General features: G+C 40.0%; 1 protein-coding gene across 9 annotated transcripts in view; it reads left to right on the top strand.

Moving 5' to 3' along the window:
- EPB41 (erythrocyte membrane protein band 4.1) overlaps positions 1-20,022 on the top strand; it is a 150,656-nt gene that overhangs the window by 127,181 nt on the left and 3,453 nt on the right. For 5 of the 9 annotated variants that reach the window (XM_072974939.1, XM_072974938.1, XM_072974937.1 and 2 more), the window contains 5 exons: positions 7,988-8,437; positions 9,650-9,778; positions 15,829-15,930; positions 17,083-17,163; positions 19,798-19,902. In XM_072974939.1, coding sequence (XP_072831040.1) covers positions 7,988-8,437; positions 9,650-9,778; positions 15,829-15,930; positions 17,083-17,163; positions 19,798-19,896 — 861 coding nt within the window. In that variant the 3' untranslated portion in view covers positions 19,897-19,902. The remainder of the gene's footprint in view (positions 1-7,987; positions 8,438-9,649; positions 9,779-15,828; positions 15,931-17,082; positions 17,164-19,797; positions 19,903-20,022) is intronic. The other 4 variants (XM_072974943.1, XM_072974942.1, XM_072974941.1 and 1 more) reach the window with 1 other exon arrangement.

The raw sequence follows: 20,022 nt of genomic DNA, 5'->3' as shown, positions 1-20,022 counted from the left end.
TTTAATAGATATGGTGGGTTTAGGGTTCCACTGGGTAAAATGACTGCAAAGATAATATGCTAAATCTCAGACTCTCTGTTATGGAAAATTTAGTAATTTCTGGGAGCAAAATCTGTGGGTAGTAGCATAGAAAGATATGCTTTGGGCTTAGAAACAACAATAATCTGTAAAGTTTTAAAATGGTTGTAAATTTTGTGACCAATCAAAAATGTTCTCAGAACTATTAAAGATGTCCTATCCAGTGTTCTTCATGTGGAACATGGCTCAGGAATGTTTAAATATCCTTGGAGTGTATCAGTTTTGGTTCTTATCTTCTATCACAGTTTCTTTCTTCTAAGTTCTGCCTGATGATGTTCTCTAAAATATAGTGAGAATCTGGCTCAGAACTTGCTAAGCTGAAAGGGAGACCAGACTTAGTTAAATCCATAGGGTTGGCCCACTTTGGATACTCGACAAATATTTCCATGTAAGTTCCTGTTTCTTTGCAAAAAGTAATATTTTAAGAAATATAGTGCAAAGTCAAATAATATCTAGTGTTTGCCTAGCACTTCATTTTGAATACTCTACACGATTAACCCTCACAATAGCCATTATCAGGTAGGTAGTGGCGTTCTTGCTTTTTATGTGATAAAACTGAGTCTCAGAGAAGTTCAAGGACATGCCCCCAAACAAACAGTTTTTAAGTGAAAGAACTGGAGCTGCAACCCAAGCCTTGGGCATTTCAGTCCAGTGACATTCTGTTACGCCCCAGCTGTATCCTAGGTCACTTAGTCCCCAGGTGAAAATGTGGTGAAAGTTACAGAAAGTGAATTAAGGAGAAAGTTGGAATTTGTGAGACCCTCATGATTTATAAAACCAGGTATTAAAAAATGGTTCTCTAAGATCCTGAAGCCACTAATGAGTTAATTTACTAACACTGGACTGCCCTTAACTTGCCTTAAATCCCCCAGGTTGAGTTTTGCAGAACGTCCCAGAATCTGGAATAGGATCTCCCTCAGTCAGTAGGAACCAGAAGATGGGAATAAGAAAAGAGGCCTTGCCTATTGTTGAGACAAAGGGTCTCAAGGTTTTTGTTTGTTTGGCCTTGGATAATCTGGTTTTAAAATCATTCAATAACAAGAATTGATTTTTTTTAAGAAAATAGTTGTTTCCTTTATGTGTTTATTGGGGATATTTAGATAGATCAAATAGTTCACATTCCCATTAATTAAATCAAACCTCAGTTCAAGGAAAAATTAGATTAGTGTCCAGAAGCAAACCAAAGACACCATATCAAAACAAAAGACATTTTGTAACTCTAATAATTATTTGTTCTTCATCAAAGAAAATATTTTTGATATTCTGTACTTAAACCTCTAAGTATATTTTTGCAAAAGTGAAACTTGCTGATTTGGAAGAGTGTGTGAGACTATTTAAGATGGTGTTATGTAGAGTGGTTTAGGGCAGGATATTTATGCAGTTTAGTGAGGGAATTTATATTTTGGTCTGGCCAGACTATGAAAATTCTCTTGCAATCATCATTTGTGTTTCCTGCTTCCCAATTTAGTCAATTTGATAAAATGTTGCCTTAGAATGTTAATGGCCTCTCTCTTAAAATTTATCTTATATAATTTCAGCAAGTAAAAAAACTCGTATTTATTAATTTGTCTATAATGTCTATTTGAACATGCTTATATATATGAAGGTAAAATTTTTACAGGTATTGAAAAGATAGATCTTTGAAAACACTGAGTAGAATATGAAGGAAAAGCATTTTTCTTAAGACCTAATATTAAACATATATTGATTTCAAGGTTCTTACTAGAAGTTAGCTTTATAACTGATGTGACTTTATTTTCTTCTTTCCTTTAAAATTGTTCTGTCAACTGTCTAATTCTGCTAATGGTGGACTCAATAATATTGCTGACTGGCTTATTTCAGGACTTAATGTAACATTATAATACCTGAGAATGCACAAAAAATAACAAGACATTGTAATTAAGCTTACAGACCATCTCTGATAAAAGTTTGCCTTCCCCCCAAAGTTCCACCATTGCCCCAACCACCACATAACCCTGAGTTTATTGAGCAAACATACTTAACTGCCATCTGTACATATCATTGTCAATATCTTCATTCAGCTAAATCTGAGTACCCTGAAAATTGGATCACTTCTTTCATTTATCCCAAAATCGCATAAAAGAGGATTCTCTTCTGAGGTGGCAGTTAAAAGCAACTGTTTATTGAATTTGGCCAATTCATTCTCTTGTCTTATACTTGATTTCAGTAAAAGAGGATCTCAGCCTGAGGTGCAGGGCGCTCAGCCAAAACAAAACAGAACAGAACAGGCCACACACCCAGGAAATATAAATCATTTTGATGTGAAGTATGATAGTGTTTATCTGTAGTCTGTATCTCTAATCTAGAGTCAATGTTCAAATCAAGTTTTGGGATGCTTTAGTATCTTATATTCCCAGTTGCTATCATGACTTTGGCAAGAGAGTGATCATTTTCCTTGAGTGTCTTCACTGTTTCAGAGACAGATACCTAATAAGAAATTCACAGAAAATCTGTGACTTAATTCACAGATACAACCATATTTTTATTCACATTCCTGAGAATATTCCTGCCATCTCTAAATCAGAAAATATTAAACAAAATATAATGAAGCTACACCTTAAATTTGAACTGTTACTTTTCCACTCAAATATATTGTCCGTTATAATTGACTCTGACTTTCAAAATCCACTTGCTAAATTACTATAGTTTTATGTTATATTCTCCTTATAAAAGAGAATTTTCGTACTATTTACTAGTTATTGATGTTTCTTACCATTCTTTTCACTAAGTACTTTTCATTTAGAAAACTATTAAGGTTTATTTTTAACTGTTTTTAAAGGCTTGGAGGATATTAAGAATTTATAAGCACTTCGTAAATTGTTTACCAGACTTCAGGTTTTATGGATCATTTCATTATGAAACCAATACAAAAGCTTGCATAATAAAATCATTTAATAACAATTTTTGATTATAAAAGTAAAGCCTCTTCATTTTAGAAAGATTAGGAAATACAGAAAAACACAAAGAAATTAAAGTACTTGCAGTCCTTCCCCTACTGATATGTTAGTATACTTTGAGGTCTTTTTCATGTTGTATAATTACATAGATTGGAAAATATAATTTTTAAATGTGTAAGAAGTAAAACATAGCGTATTATCAAGAGGGGGATTTAGTCTTTGAAGTTACCTTTTCTGCCTTCTTCCCCCATTCCAACAATCTAATTGTGGTCCTGAAATGAAAGTACGTCCCTGAAATCACGTGGCAAGGTTGGCTGTGAAGAAGTCACTGTTCTTCACTTGGTCCTTAACTGCCTACCCAGGGTTTTAATATATAGAAGGATAAAATGGGACAAGAGCAGGTCTTTTTCTTCCTTTTAACATAGAAAGGAATTGTTTCCTGTTGCCATTTGAAGGTAAAATTGGCCTTCACTAAGCAAGGAACAAGTGACCAAGTGTGTGTGGGGAAAATTACCGCATAGACCCTCCAGGAGAAACTTACATGGCTCTTGCTTATATAGCAAAATTTTAGGAAGATTTTCAGGATTTATTTTCATTATGATACTTACAGGATAAGAGAGTCTTGTCAGCATAACTGTGGTTTTTGCAGCAGTCACTTCAAGTGTATAAATCTTTTCCTTCAAAAATAACCTGAAAGGAGAAAGACTGGATTACATTTAATGGAATAGCAGCAAAATACCTATAAAATACCCATATTCTGCTCTTAATGATATCTGTAATCCCTAAGTCAAGGAAGAGGTTATTTATAACTCACAAAGGCACATAGATCCTCAGGGTTTGATGATCCTGTGACATAATCCCTTTGAATAAATCATTTTCAAGAGGAAGCCTTTAGGGGAAAAAAACCCTTGTTTTTTCCCCCAAAGAAAATACTGGACTATCATACTTAGTAGGAGCCATTGATGTTTTAAGTAAAATTGAGAATTTTCAATCAAGCAATGTCCCTGCTCAATTAAATATTGGTCTGACATTCTTCTCATGTTCTTGAAACCAACTAGACAGCCTTGCAGTACTTTACACAAGCAGCTGGTCTTTCTGTCGCAGCATCCTTCTTACAGATTCCCCCGTCAGGCCAGACAAGCCACACATTCAGTCTCAATTTTGTGTGTCACTGTGGATGGTTCAGATGCAGTGATATATTTATTCATATCCTTGAGAAGATCCCTTTAAAGTTTCCAGGCCAATTTGTTTGGTATATGCAGTTGTGCAGAATCTTATATAATCCAGTGGCCCTTGCTGATGTTCACAGCCAAAGGCACAGCACTGTCAGTTAGAATTCCTCACTCATGTTATATGCCAAATTGTGGGTGTCTTATGTCATGGGGATTTTGTATCTTCTTTTTGCCTCAGTCTTTTCTCCTAGCTTTCCAGCCTTCTCCTTATATTTCAAAATACAGTGTCAGCCCCTAAAATCAGACTCTGCTAAGGGGACTTGGGACAATCTTTGTGCTTCCCAAAAGTATAGTCAGGTTTACTGTATATGCTTTTGAACATAGTAGGACACGTCCTTTGGCCCTACTTGATACATTTTCTGTTGCCATGGGAAGAAGTGGCTTTAGAATCAGAGACTGACTTGAGCTTAAACCCTAGCTCATCACTTACTAGCTTTGAGTTGCTTACCCTGTTTGTTTTCTTCATCTATAAAATAGATAGTGACTGCCTCACAGTGAGGTGGTGAAAAATTAAATGAGAAAACAAAAAGTGACTTTCGCATGGTGAACATGCAATAATGTTAGTTTTTCTCTTATTTTACTGGTGTGGGAGACAGAATGGTGGACTAGACAGTGGGTCTGGTCAAGTGGGCTACTTTTTATGTTCTAAACAAGCCTTTCAGTTTTTGAATAGCTCAAGGCAAAGCAGTTCTCAGGGCTCTCAGATTTATTTAGTATACTTTCAACAAGTTTTTAGTGAACATCTATTATGTGCCAAAAAACTGTGCAAGAGAGATACAGAGGCTAAGTAACACAGTAAGTCCTTATCCTCCAAGGAGTTCGTAGTCTAATGGAAAAGACAGATGACTAAACCAACAATGATAGGGCACAATGGGAATAAAAGAGGCATGGTCTCTAAACATACTTTAGGCAGCCAGGGAGAAACTTCCTGAAGAACTGACACTAGCTGAGCATGGATGTGCAGGCAGAAGGAACAATACTGACAATACTGACAAACGCACAGAGGCAAAAGAAAGCACGCAGTGTTCTAGGAACTGCAGATAGTTTTGAATTAGTGGAGAGAGAGATGTGTGGAGGTGTAGCAGGAGGGAAGCTGAGGAGAGAGGTAAGAGTCATATTTTAAAGTATTTTCTAGTTTTGGTAAAGGATCTGAACTTTAGCCAGAAGACAGTGAAGAACCACTGAAGGGTTTTAAGCTGTAAAATGGAATTTTTAACGTTTCATTTGAGAAATAAACATTTTAGGAGCAGAATAGAGGATGCATTCGAGGAAGGTTCAAGATGAGAAAGAAGGAAGGAGGAAAGAAAAGAAGAAAAATTGTTTAGGGCACTAGTAGTAAGTTTGGTGAGGCACTGCAAGAGTCTGAATGAAGGTAAAAGTGTGGGAATAGCAAAAAGCAGATAGATAAGGGAGATATTAAAGTGGAATAGAGTGGAGTTTGGGGCATATTGCCTTCCATATGCCTGGGAGAATGTCCAGTAAGTTGTTGGCTGTGTTGTCTGGACAAGAGTTCTGGTCAACAGAGCCAACTGGAGCGGCTGATTTGACCATATGTGAGAGTGCTGTGAGTGGTAATCCAAGCCAACTGTCATCAGTTTTCCTTTTATTTCCAATGACTAATACATATTAGGTGATCAGTAAATATTTGTTGAATTGATACTACTGTGGCTACAGCTTTTACCCTTCGTCTCCTTCATTTATGCTTTGAAAAAATTGACTGATCTGTCTTTACTCAGCAGTAGGCAACCTTGGGCCAGGTGGCCTAAGCAATGTTTAATCACAAATGGCTTCTTGATGACAGACCACTGCTTATCACTTGAGCAGACTGGCAAAAAACTGACTCTTACTTGATTATCTTAGGTATTTTCCTGGTTGTTTATTAATCAGCCTTCTCAGTTGTGACAAAATTTTTTGGAGAAGCCCCGAAGTTTGTCTCCACATGAGTGGGTTTGGATATGCTATTCACAGCGCTCGAGCTAGCATATAGCAATTTGAGAAAGCCTATTTGTTTATTACCAGCTGATCTATTTTTGGGCAGCTCCGTAACAGCTTGTCTGACTCAAAAGAAGTGGTGAGATAAGTGCCCTAGAAAGTAGTACAGCATGTTAATAATATAACAACAAACTCATTCTTGTGTCCCCCAGGCCCTAGCTTATTAGAGGTGCTCAGATACTGTTGATTGAATTAAGTGAATCTATATGGTAATTGAGAATTTACAAAGTGCTTTCATATATATTATTATATTTGATCCTTGGGACCCTGTGAGCCAAACCAAGTATTATTCTCATTTTAAATATGAGGTAATCTATATACCCTTAGTGAGAATATTTCATGTTATCTCTGATACATCTGCAGGCAGAGACAGTTTTTGTTGTCATCTCTCAGTTCCATTTTATGTGTCCTAAGTAATATTTATGATCAGTCAGTGAAAGACCTGCCTAATCTGAATTCAACTTTACCACTGGGAGATGCTCTTGAGTTGACTGTTTCAAGGTAGCTTAGAGGTAAAGTTGGTCTGAAGTTCTTGAGTGCAGTGCATCTTTTCTTGCCTCAGTTGACCACTGGTTTATATTTATCACAATGTAGGCTGGTTTACAACTTAAAGAGCAGCAGTGATTTTTTAAAATATATATATAATACATATAATGTGATTTGAGTACTAAAATGTGTAAGCTGATCCAAGCTTGTGTCATTTACTCCAGGAACACCTTTTTAAAAGAGTCCTTTTCTGTTAAGTTCCTATGTGGTATGTAATATGGTAAACTGATCTGACCAAAATTTCAGGATCAAGTGGCTTATTTACAGCTCTCTGGTGAGCAAATGCAGGCATTTTTTTTCTTGACGTTTGGGTTCTGCTATATTGTTCATTCCTCAAATGGCTCATATTCTTTTCCTACTAGTGTGAATTTCTTCTCTTTTTCCACTTACAGAACCTTTCTTTAAACTTTAGGAGCAGGTCCATCTCTTGTGGTGTTATCTTCCCATTCATGTTCTCTTGGAAGTACTTTATTTTAGATCTTTTTCCTGTGGTGTCAGGCACTTAGCCCAGGAGGGAACTCACTGTGTTTCCAGGATTTATTTCTCTTAGGGATTGGGGATGTTATGTCATTCATCTGTGAAAAAATACTTCTCAGCTGCTAAGTCATATTTATTCAGTTTAAAAAGAAATGTTTTACTGTTTTAGATATTATAATTAATCCATGACAATGATTGGATTAATCTGTGCTGGGTATATTCAACTTCCATATCCCTGCCAACCAAAGTCTGAATTTTAGTTTCTCCATAGGGGCTGGTACACTGATACATGTGGCTTGGAGATATATGGAACATTTTTCAATCTGATCAGACTCCTCAAGCATATATTTTGTTTGACTCATAAATTGCACTGTGTCCAGTGCATAGTAATGAGTTAGGTGTTTAGGAATAGTAATTCCTTTCAGTGTGAAGAGTATGTGTTATACAGGGAAGACCAGAGTAATAAGAAATGCTTGGTACTATGCGAGGCACATCAAAATTGTTTCTCAGGTTAGCGATGTTTTAGAAATATGACCAAAATGAGGCTGGAATTGCTGAAGCTGCTGATATGTGTAGTGAACAGCAGTTCTTCCTTTTGACCACCCCAGGAGCTAAGATCCTTGTTTTATATTAGTATTAATATTTTTTGAAGCCTCTTAAAAATCACTGTTGATTCTCAGAGTTCACTGTTTTCCCCAAGTATTCCTAATCTTCTTGCTTTTGTATGTGTTCCTTCATTTGTAGAGTATAAATGGCATTCGCACAGAGGAGGTGGCTGCCATGACAAAGGGGCCACCTACCAACCCTGACCCTGAATGGGAGGGCCCCGAGCACTCAGTAATTCCTAGTGAGAGCCAAGTGACCACCCCGTCGAAGTCTCCACAAAACTTTGACTTTGACTCCCTCTCCATAAGCAGCAAGGAGACAGAAGAGAAGGAGCAGGGGGCAGCTGGCTATGTTGATGTTCAGGAAATGCCAAGAGGCCCAAGTGGGGAATGTATAGGAGTGGAGGAACAGGCCAGTGCCTTAAAGTTCCCAGTGTCACCAGCTTCCTCTCAGCTGCAACTTGGTGGAAAAAAGGCAGAGAGTAGTGAAGAACACGTTACACCAGGAGAGCCACTTGGAAAGCAAAATGGATCATTTCTTGACTCTCGTGTGGGTAACCAGTTCCCCACCCTCATTCGAAGTTTCCAGGTAGTAACTGACTTGATGATGCAAATCTAATGACTCACTTTGGGAGAGGGCCAGAATCCCTTCTGTGGAGGAGGTGGTGGTGGTGGCGGTGGTGAGGGTAGTAGCCTCCTGGCTTTTTTCAAAATCACAGAATAAAATTGAAGCCCTTGATTACTACAGAGAAATTTATTCAGAGGCATTAACACCGTGGCTAGAAATGCTTTCTCCCTTGATGACCTTACAAAACTCTTGTGGGTAAACCCCAGCTGTTCATTTTTATGAAGCTGGCGTAAGCACGTTCCTCTTTTCCTTGCTCGAGTACGGGCTGTGTAAAGAAGTGAATTTCTGAGACTTTTATGATATGATGAGGAGCCTTAAGTGTTCTGAGACTCTGCTCAAAAAATTCAAATACTCTTAATTAAAAGGAGTAACTGATTTTTCAAATGAGAATTCAGGCCCCAAATAATTATGTATTGCAGCCACACAGTACAGCTCACCACTCCCACTGACCCCACTCACGGGAGCTTCCATGATCATAGGCACTAATCTCCTATGCTAAGGTGGATGACTGCTTAACTTTGTCATGATCAAACGGTAATTTTAGGGTGATTTATAGTCTTGGGGAAGGTGAGCTGATAGACAAGAACCCTTTGATATTTCACTGATGTTCATTCTTCTAAAATTCTGAGATTAATCACCAGGTGGTGGTGGAACTGATTATTTTCTTTCCAGTTTTCCAAATACTGTTTCTTTTCAGTAACTCCAAAGTGAATGTCTGACATTGATTTGAAAGAAGTTAATGAATTCCAGGGTGATGCGTTCCAATGCCACTGCTATTTCATGTACCATTTGTACTTAGTGGAGGAAATGTAGCTGATTTTCTTAATTTTAATGGTACAATCACAAGGACAAACAAAAGTGACTGCCATTTGGCAAATAGTTTTATATTCAAATTCTGAAGGTCAATCTGAAGCATTTTGTATCACTAATCATAACTGTCTGATATTATAGCTTTCCATTAAGCATATGAAGGTGATTACAGTAATGCTGTTCTTTAATATCCCTCATGATTTGACATCTTGTCAGGGCTACTTTGGAATAGTGTCTTGGGCAGAGATTGAGCTAGCCCTTTGCTTGATTAGAGCTATTACTTTGATCAGATCAATGTCAGAATATTAGTTCTCCACAGCCTTCTGAAGACTCCAGTAACTCTATTTCTTTACTGTTTCACAGCCTCCCCTGGTGAAGACTCAGACCGTCACCATCACAGACACTGCCAATGCTGTCAAAAGTGAAATCCCAACCAAAGATGTCCCTATTGTCCACACTGAGACCAAGACCATCACTTATGAGGCCGCCCAGGTAGGACATGGTTTGATGTTTCAGAACCAAAGACTCGAGTAAACATGGTAAATAACCTTTCTTCACAGGGCTTCTGATCATTTGCTGCAAATAATGCTAGGCTTTTCTGGGGCAGTTCTTTTCGGAAGAGATTACTGATCTAAGGATCCCAAAATACTTTATTGAAAGCAAAGTTGTCCTGGATCTGATTGCTTATATCCACCCAATTCAGTTAGGGAGGGCAGTCTAGTGTGATGGTTGAGAACATGGGCTTTGGGTCAAACAAACATGAGTTCAAATTCCAGTTCCAACATTTACTAACGTAAACATGTGATTGAACATCTCTGAGCCTTTATGCCCCGACCCGCCCCACCTCCGCCCCGCCCCGCCTCCCACCTCCGCTGCCCCGCCCCACCTCCCACCTCTGCCCCGCATGGTGTTACTATTTACCTCATGATTTTGTTACGAAGCTTATTTATATAAAATACAGAACTGTGTGGAATTGACTTGAGTACCATGCCTGAAAGCATAAGTAAGTAACAGCTGTAATAATTAAAGTCAATTTATTACAATTAAATTTAAAATCGCACAAGAATTTGGTACTTAAAATTTTTGTTTACTTCCTACTCTTAGTAAAATTTCTCCTTCATTGTTAATAATTTGAATGAGCTAGGGTTGTTTATGGTGAATGGTTTTTCTTTTCTTTTCTTTTATTTCTTTTCTTTTCTTTTCTTTTCTTTTCTTTTCTTTTCTTTTCTTTTCTTTTCTTTTCTTTTCTTTTCTTTTCTTTTCTTTTCTTTCACAGAAGCCAAAACTGGGAAAAACTTTTCCTTCTAGGAACTGAGCTGTAAATTCATTCCTACAACAAATATTTGTTGAGCATTTATATTTTAGGCCAAAGCAGTGCACAAGGTGGACACAGGCCCCACCCTCTGGAACTGACACTCTGGTCAGGAGAGACAGGCAATAAACACATAAGCAAATGTATTAATTTCAGACAGTGATGAGAGCTGTAAAGAAACTAAAGTAGGATCAAGAGTTAGACAATATGAAAGGTTGCTATTTTGGGGCTAGAATAGTCAGGAAAATCCTCTCTGAGGAGGTGACATTTCAGCTGAAGCCTGCATGATGGGGAAGAGGCAGCCATGTGAGGCTCTGGCTGGGTGATCTCACATAAATCCTTTTCGTTAATCCTCACATCACCATAAACTGGATGATGAGATCCACCTTTAGGAAACAGTGTAGCTTGCCAATTAAAAGCATGTGCTTTGCAATTAGACAAGTAGAATTTGTATCCTAGCTCAACCATGTACTCACTGAATAACTTTAAACAAATTGCTCATCTCTCTAAGCCTCTGTTTCCTCGGTTGTGAAAGGGGATAATACTAACAACCACTGCAAGGTTTGGGGGAGAATGAAGTGAAATGATGTCTGTAAAGCACTTGGCACATTAACAGACACTCAGTCAACGTTGTGCTTCCCCCTTCCCTGTCTTGTGACCTGGAATGTGGAATCTGAGTTTGATAAATAATGGGAGGTTGCTTCAAGTTTTCTGGCAGTAGCGATAAAGTGGCATAATTAAAGCAGTGGTTTGAAAGATGGTTCCTAATGCTGTGTGCTGAACCTGTTAAAGGAGGGGCTGCCTGGAGACAGGAGTTAGGCTATGGCAGGTCTGGGGAGATGCTTGTAAAGAACTGAAGTGTAGCTGGAGGAAGCGAGAAGAAAGAGCTGTGTCAGGAGAGACAGAGATGGATGAACAGGACTTGGCAGTGGAGGGGACTGCAGAGAAAATCAGCGGACATTCCTTTAAGATTGTGCACACTCTGAGCCAGGGGATGTGAGAAAGAAGTACTTGCCTATGAGAGGGAACCCTTTATATTGTCACTACCATGGAAACAACCTAACTAGCTATCAGTAGGGAACAGTTTTGTAAATTATGGTGCATCGAATTAAGATAATTCTGTACAGCTATTTGAAAAAGCTTCTGATGGGAAATAATCTATATGACAAATTAGTAAATGAAAAAATTGTAGTGCAACATGTTATAAATAATATGCTGCTTTTTATGGGAGGGAAAAGGGATGTATGTACAGCTGTGTATGAATAGGCTTATATGTGAATATACGATCTCTGAATGGGTACTCAAAAAACCGAAAACCAAAAACCTGCCCATGGTAGCCTGGGGTGAAGAGGCCTGGGACTGCTGGATGTGGTCAGGAGTAGGAGGGAGACTAACATTTCACTGATCTCCATTTTGAAGTTTTAAGATTTTGTAGTGTGTGCATATAAAAAAAAATTTTTAATGGTTCAAAATAAATTATTTTAAAAGTTGTTGGTGGGGGAGGGTATAGCTCAGTGGTAGAGTGCATGCTTAGCATGTACAAGGTCCTGGATTCAATCCCCAGCACCTCCATTAAGTAAATAAATAAGTAGATGAATAAGCCTAATTACTTCCCCCCCAAACAAAAACAAAACAAAACAAAACAAAAATGTTGTTGGGGCCATGCTGCCCACAGAAACCCAACGTTCGATGTGAGTGTAGCCCTTGTAAAGTGGAGGGAAGAGAAGCACTAATTTTAAAATACCATAACATGGGAGAGAAATACAGAGGCAGCGTCATGTACGAGATAAAGCATGTGGGCTTTGGAGTTAGAGGGATCTCAATTCCAACACTTGCTAGTTTTGTGACCTTCAGCAAGTCACTCAACCTCTTTGAGCCTTAGCTTTCTCTTCTGAAAAATACCTTTATAAGGTTATTGAGATAAAGATATTTGCCTGGCACATAGTAGCTATTCAGAAATGGTAGCCATTACTTAGCTAGATAGTAGAGTGTAGTGGGAAAAAATGTTGGCTTTGAAATTAGATTTTCTGGGTTTGTACCTGCTCCATCGCCTACTAGTGTGCAGTGAAGTTACTGAATCACTCTGTGTCTCAGTTTCCTCATTTGTAAAATGAGGCTAATAATAGTTCTACCTCATAGGGTTGTTGTGAGGGATAAATGAGTTAATGTACATAAAATGTGTATTTCAAAATGTGCATTTCAAATTAATTCAATTCATTGTCACTATCATGGGAACAGCCTAAATGTCCATCAGTAGGGAACAGATTAAGTGCATTATAGTACATCCAATTAAGGTAATTCTTTATGGTTATTTAAACAAGCTTCTGATGGGAATATCTATGTGATAAATTGGTAAATGAAAAAGCACGGTGCCATATGGTATAAATAATATGTAGGAAAAAGTGCCTAGCACATAATAAGCACCAGATAATTATTGTCTGTTGTCATTGTTTATTTACTATAACTATTTCTACTTCTGTTTTTACTATTTTGCTAGACAAGTTAACCCAGAACCCTGTTTTTAATCCGTCCATAATTCCCACACTTTGGGACATGGTGAGAGGAGGTGGGGGGCCAGAATTAGGGTTTTATTGCTTGCATATGTGTACAAGTATGTGTGCTTGAGTGCACATTTACATGCAGTGACATGCACAGATTTTAAGCTTCAATTTGATTGGTTTTGACAAATGTACCTACCTGTGTAACCAAGACACACTTAGGATACAGAACATTTCCATGACTCTTGAAACTTTCTTCATAGCCTTTTCCAGTCCATCCCTACCCCTCTAGGCAGCCACTGCACTGTTTTCTATCACCATAGCTTAGTTTTGCCTGTTCTTGGCCTTCATATAAATGGAAGTATACGGTCGTACACTTTTGTGTCTGAAGGTGTTTTTCAGATTCATCCATGTTATTTGAACCCATAGTTCACTGTTTTTTTTTATTGTTGAGTCATATTCCATTGTATAAATATACCACAGTGTGTTTATCCTTTTTTTTGTTGATGGACAGTTGAGTTGATTCCAGTTTGGGGCAAATATGAATGAAGCTGCTATAAACATTCATGCAAGCCTTTCTGTGGACATATGTTTTCACTTATCTTGGGTAAACACCTAAGAGTGGAATTGCTGGGTCATAGGATAAAGGGCTGTTTAAGTTTATAAGCAACTGTGAAATCCACAGTACCAGTTTGAAGAAACATTGCTTAAGAGTGTAAGTTGGAAATCATAACAATGTCTTCTTCCTGTTCCACTTTCCTCAGAGACAAAAAAGGAGGAATAAAGAGGTGGGTGGGAGGAGAGGAAGCCAGAGTTTCAGGTTTAGTAGAGGAGGAGCTCTTCAAAAAGATTTAGCCTTCCTGGCACACAACTTCTTAATAATAACTTATAAAGTATTTTTATTTCTGAAATCTCTTGATCTTCACAGCAACACTATTACAGGATCGCTTGTTATAAATGAGAAAATGAAAGCTCAGAGAATCAGAATGACTTGCCCAGGGTCCCACGGGTAGTCGCTGTCTGAGCTGGGACCCAAACCCAGTCTTCAGGCAGGAAGTTTCTTGCCCTGAATCCTAGTTCAAACACTTCTTGGCATAGAACCTTGACAAATTCTTTAACCTTTCTGGAGCTCAGTTTTCCTAACTCTACAGTGTGTCTAATAATAGTATATACTTTAGATATTGAGAGGTGTGATTAAGATAACAGTTCCATTATGTGCTTGGCATGTAGTAGGAGTACAGTAAACATTAGTTGAGTCTGAATCTAAGGTAGATAAGTGGGTCTGGGCTGAGAAAAGTGTTCGTGAACTAGCCAGTAATATACCTGGTATGATGGTGGCACATGTGAAAGACCCAGGAGGCACAATCATGTTCCCGCTCTTTGCTTTGTCCAGATTCCTAACTGGAAGGGAACTCAGCCAGGGACTCTTCTCCTCCTTCTGTCCTCCTCCCAGTATCTAAAAAGTTTGGCTAAATGAAATGTGGTCCTGCTTATGAAAAGGTTGGCGGCCTCTGCATGTCATACAAATGACTAACATAAAGAGGCAGAGAAAGATAGTAACCTAACACATTGCTTGCTGCAGGACCCTTTATGAAATAATTGCAGTTCTCTAAATCCTCCTCGGAGGTAGTGTGCGGTATCAGTTCCAGATATTTTAGGTCATCACTGTCTGAAAAATATGTTGCTGTACGCAGCCTCCATCCTCCTCGTCTCATGTTTCCATCTTGGTGAGGGGATTATCAGCAGCTCTTAGTCTGCTAACCAGACAGTTGCTGATAACTGTTTGCTGGGCTGAGTTTGGCCCCTGCCAACCACCTCTCTTCCTTTTTGCTAATGTCATTTCTTAGCCTGATCATAGTATGTTTATTTTATTCATAGTACCGTGAGCTCCAGAGGAACACCAAGTAGCCCAGCCTTGTTCTCTATATAGATTAGTTGTGTAGCCTGACATTTTACATACTTTTCAACCCCTCCTATAATAGGGAGGATCCATTTCAATAATAGTTTTGTTGTCAGAAATGTCATTGAGACATTATATTTCTTCCCACTTTGCCTTAAAGGGACATTTTCTACTTCTTGTGCTCCAGTCTCCCAACTTGAGCTTCAAAGCAGATAGCCCAAGATTCCTTGACCCTTTAAGCCCCAGCAAGGACCTTTCCTGGTTCTTTCTGAAAAGTTCTACCCTATGATTCAGAACCTACCCATACTTTAGCAACCAGGGGTTTATAACTTTCCTTCCTGCTTTGGGTGGTGTATAAAGAGCTCCATTTTTATGCAATATTTGCAGAGTATTAGGATTGAGTCCTTGGGCAAATCATTCACTTTCTCTGAGCCTGAGTCTTACCTGGGTGTGCTAATGCATTTCTGCCTTTGCTATTTATATTCACAGGGCTTGTGTAAGCATCAGAAAAGATAATGTTTTAAAAGCCATTTGTGAACATAAAATGCTGCATACATGTGTGTAGTCACTCTTGTTGACCTGTGGCTTCACTCCTGCCTCCTTTTTCTGATCCACTCCTGTCACTGACCCAATGCTGAGGAAACTGGACCTGTCCAACTTTCTAAAACAAGCCTTATTCCCAGGAAATTTATTTTATTTATTAAGTAATAGATTATTGTAAGGGATCGGGTTTTTGCTTAGAATGTACAGCTACAGAGCAAGGGTGCACCTGCACCGTTTGCCCACGGGGCTTCCTGAGAAGCATGGTGACGAGTTGTGTTTCCTTCTGTAGACTGACGACAGCAATGGGGACTTGGACCCAGGAGTCTTGCTGACAGCTCAGACCATCACATCTGAGACCACCAGCAGCACCACCACAACTCAAATTACCAAGGTAATAGAGAGCTAGAAATTCCTTCCGGGGTCCAGTGGCATGCCCAGCTTGCTGCCTCTCTCCGAGAAGCACCTTGGTCCATAAGAAAGGGGTTTCAGCCCCATCCCAACCGAGCCAAATTATTCCCAGTGTCCGGGGTGGGAAGGCCCTGCTTCTTTCCCCATAACCCAGGGAGACCTTGAGCATCCCTGCCTGCTGAGTGGTCCCATGAAGTCCCATGTGATTGTTCTCTTTACACATGGGTGTTTCTCTCTGGTCAGTGAGTCCCGTACCTGGCTATGGAGGTGAGTTTAAAAAGTCAATTTAAGGGCTGGTGTTGTTATTATTAAGCAACCATGTTTTCCAAGCCAAAAATCAGAACTCAAGGTCTAACGAGGAATTTTTATTTTTATCCTGATCATGTCCAGGATCAAGGCCATGAGAATGGTAGTTTGGATGCTGAAATGTTGGAATTATTAAAATATTGTTTACAGGAGCCAGAGGGACAAAGTATCTAAAACTAAAACTACTTTCAGAAAATCAGGACAGTCCGTGTTTGCTGTAACACTAGAGGAAAATACATTTTCTTACAAGTAGGAGATCTAGATTCCTGACCAAGCTGCATCGTCAACACATAGGTGACTAGAAACCAGTTACTTAATGCGTCTAGGCCTTGGTTTTCCTCATCTGTCAAGTAGGGAAACCTTCCCACCCTGAGGGAATTATTTGAGAATCTTTTGACATTAGTAATATGAAAATGTTTTAAAATAAAAAGCCTAATTTCAAGCTGCATGACGTTTTTGACCATATTCTGATTTTTTTTCTCTTGAAAGTAATCAAAATATACATGAAAAGAGCAAAAAGATACACCTGTTTTGTTTACTCACTGAAATTCTGTGGTGTTTGGGAGGAAGAAAAAGGAAAAAGGAAATAAATAGAAAATGATGATTTTCTGTTTAAAGATTTTAGCAATACAAGGGAACAGAGGTGTGCTTATTTTAGTGGGTCCAGTCAGGATTTCAAACAGCTGCATGAGAAAGCTGTCCTATGCAGTACCCAGCAGCAGATTAAAATTTGTACTATAGTTTTCCGAATAATTTCTTGCTATTGTTTTGCAGTTTTGAGGTTTTTCCTTCCTTTCTTTCTCATATGATCACCTCCGTTTGTTTTCAGACTGTGAAAGGTGGAATTTCAGAGACCCGAATTGAGAAGAGAATTGTGATCACAGGAGATGCCGATATTGACCACGATCAGGTGGGAATGCCAAGGAGATTCTGGGCATGGGAGGGGTTCCGAGGCAGGACCACTGATGGATGCCAGAGTTGGCTTGCAAAAGACAACAGCTTTTTCTCCAAAGAGCCCCTTTGGCTACTCTAGCTTTTAATGGAAAAGAAGGACCAAGGGAATTAGACCTCAGAGGCCTGCAGGATGAAGGCCGCAGACTGGGGAAGCAGAGAAGTGTGACAGAAAGAACAAGCTCTTTAGACTCAAAAGACTTGTGTTCAAACCCTAGTTCTTACCGTGTTCTAGCTCTAACTCCCTAGGCCTCTGTTTCCTCATCTGTAAAACAGCATCTTCCTTCAAGGTGGTTGTGAGAATCAAGTGAGATACAAATGTACATCATGTGGCATGTGGTGGGAGCCAAGTAAATGGAGCTGTTGCTATTCAGGGGCTATCGTGTACCTAAACCTGTGCTGGAGACAGTGTATCAAACCAGGGTGTGGCCTCTATCCGCAGAGGGCTGTCACAGCTGCGGGGCCAGCTAGTGGGGACATAGTGTCATGGGCTGGAAATCAGGAGACTTGGAACTAGCTTTCTGTCCTAGATCTATCACTAACTTGCTGTATGACCTTGGGCAAATCACTTTACCTCCAATTTTTTTTTTTCCTCTTCTAAAAGAGAATAGGTTGATGTAGATAATTTATGGGCCCTTCTGAGTGCTAAAATTCTGTGCTTTTATGTTAATTAGGTGCTAATTGTGTGCTTCAAGCAATTAGCAAATAATAAGGTCAGGATTAATGTTCCCAATTCTCTGCTGGGTGAGGTTAGAACAGTAAAGCTGCAGAGAAGAGGGGGTGGAAGAGACTGCATGCAAATGCTTCTGGAATCATTGACAGGAGTGCTGGAGCAATAGTTCTGTGGCCTTTATGCTGATGTGCTGAGTGCCTTAAAAAAAAAAAAAAAAAAGGCTTGAGCTGCAGTGCTGGCGGTTCCCTTGGTAGCAGAGTTGAGACTTACAGTTGAGAACACTAGGCCCAGGGTCGCAGCAACAAGGCTGGAAAAGCTCAAGTGGGAGCCTCGCAGCCTGTTTGCCCCAGCTCCAGGGATCCTGCTGCGTTACCAGCCTGCGCCCACCTACTCGTCTGCTGTGATTTGGGCCCCTGCCATGTGCTCGGTCTGTGCTGGATGGCCAGAGCCGCGGGATGGGAAGGTGTTTTGGCTTCGGAGTGAGACAGACCTGGATTGAATCCTGACTGTGCAACTTACTGGTTGTATGCCCTTGAGCAAGTTTTTTTTTTACTTCTCTGAGCTTTAGTATCACCACCTGTAAAATAAAGATAATTATAGGTTTCTTTCAGGGTTATTGTGACAAAGGGACAAGCACACTTGATAGCTCAGAGAGATGCTCCAGTGCCCCTCAGTTTCCAGGATACAAGGGACATACAGAAGGGATAAGACGTGATGCACTTGGATGGGGAGGGGACCACTTTAAGAAGGAGAAGTAGTGAGGTTCAGGCTGTCAGAGAGAGAGGTGTAGGCCAGAGTGACCAAAGAAAGGACTTGGGCTGGGCCTTGAAGCATGAGCAGACAGGCTGGGCAAACAGGATGAGGGAGGATGTGCAGGGACCTATAGAGGTAGCGATTCCAAGAATGGCTTTCATGGAGTCAAGAATCCAAAACAGAGCTTTCCAACTTCTTCCCGTCCCTCCTAGAGGTAGTCATAAGAGCCAGGATCAACAGCTAGCTGGTCAGAATCTAGCTCGAGTCCTTTTTGATGGGGGACCTGACTCTGAGAATCCCATTGCCACCTTCCTCCAAAGGCTGTGCTCTTCCACCTTGGGGTACTCTGAGTGTGAGGCTCAGAGACTTGCAGCCCAAGGGGAGCAGTGGTATCATTACTCTTCTTTGACTTTCCCTCTGCTCCCTTCAGCTTTTCTAAAATGATTAAAACTCCTCCAGATGCTAAAACAGAGTCCTTGTCCCCTTCCTCTTCCTGCCGAAACTAAGACAGTGTGGTAATGAGGAAAGTCGGAGAGACTAAGTGAAAAATCCCCGTTGCATTGCTTACTAGCTGTGAAAAGTTAAGTACTTTATTTAACCACTGAACCTCGGTTTCCTCGCCTATAAATGGAAATAATGACAGTACCCTAATTCACTGATTTGTTGTGAAGATCAAATAAATAATAATAAGTAATGTACTTAGGCCAGTGCGTGGCATGTCACGGACCAGCCCTCCCACTCTCCCTTCCTTTCTTCTCTCTTCTTTAGCCAAAGACATCTCTTGCTTTTCATAGTGTGCTTCGTTATTTTCCCTCCTGTCCCGAGCTTCCTAGTTACCCTACGCTGAATACAGACTTTGCTTTGTCCTTTAGACTCACTTTCTTGAGTGAATCCTCCCAGAGCCACCCAGGCTGTCACTCCTGAAGTCCCTCTCTGATTCCTTGCAGACAGCTCTAACCTTTCCCTGTCTCTGTTTTCAGTCCAAGAGCCTCCCCTGTGCAGCACGGGGTGGGTAAAGTCATCATCACCTTGGCTTAGCTTAAATGCTGCCCTGGTACCACAGACAGAAAGATTGAATTTGCCAGAGAAATGGTGTCCTGTGACCCCTGCCTTCCTTCACCAGCCAGGCTGCTGTCTGCCTGATGAGTATGTTTCTGTCTTTCTCAGGTCCTTGTACAGGCCATCAAGGAGGCAAAGGAGCAGCACCCAGACATGTCAGTGACCAAGGTGGTTGTCCATCAGGAGACCGAAATCTCTGAGGACTGAGCTCAGGTATGGGTGGTTCTTGTGGGGTAGAGCCATCCCCCAGAGGTGTCCACCCTGGGACTCGATAAAATAAAGGCAGGGGAGGGTGATATGGGAGGTTATTAAGTATGGCTCCACCTAAAGCTC

Source organism: Vicugna pacos, chromosome 13 (genome assembly GCF_048564905.1).
Source record: "Vicugna pacos chromosome 13, VicPac4, whole genome shotgun sequence".
In the NCBI taxonomy this organism is placed as follows: domain Eukaryota; kingdom Metazoa; phylum Chordata; class Mammalia; order Artiodactyla; family Camelidae; genus Vicugna; species Vicugna pacos.
Note: the sequence above shows the minus strand (reverse complement) of the source record. Positions and strands in the feature narration are given on the sequence as shown.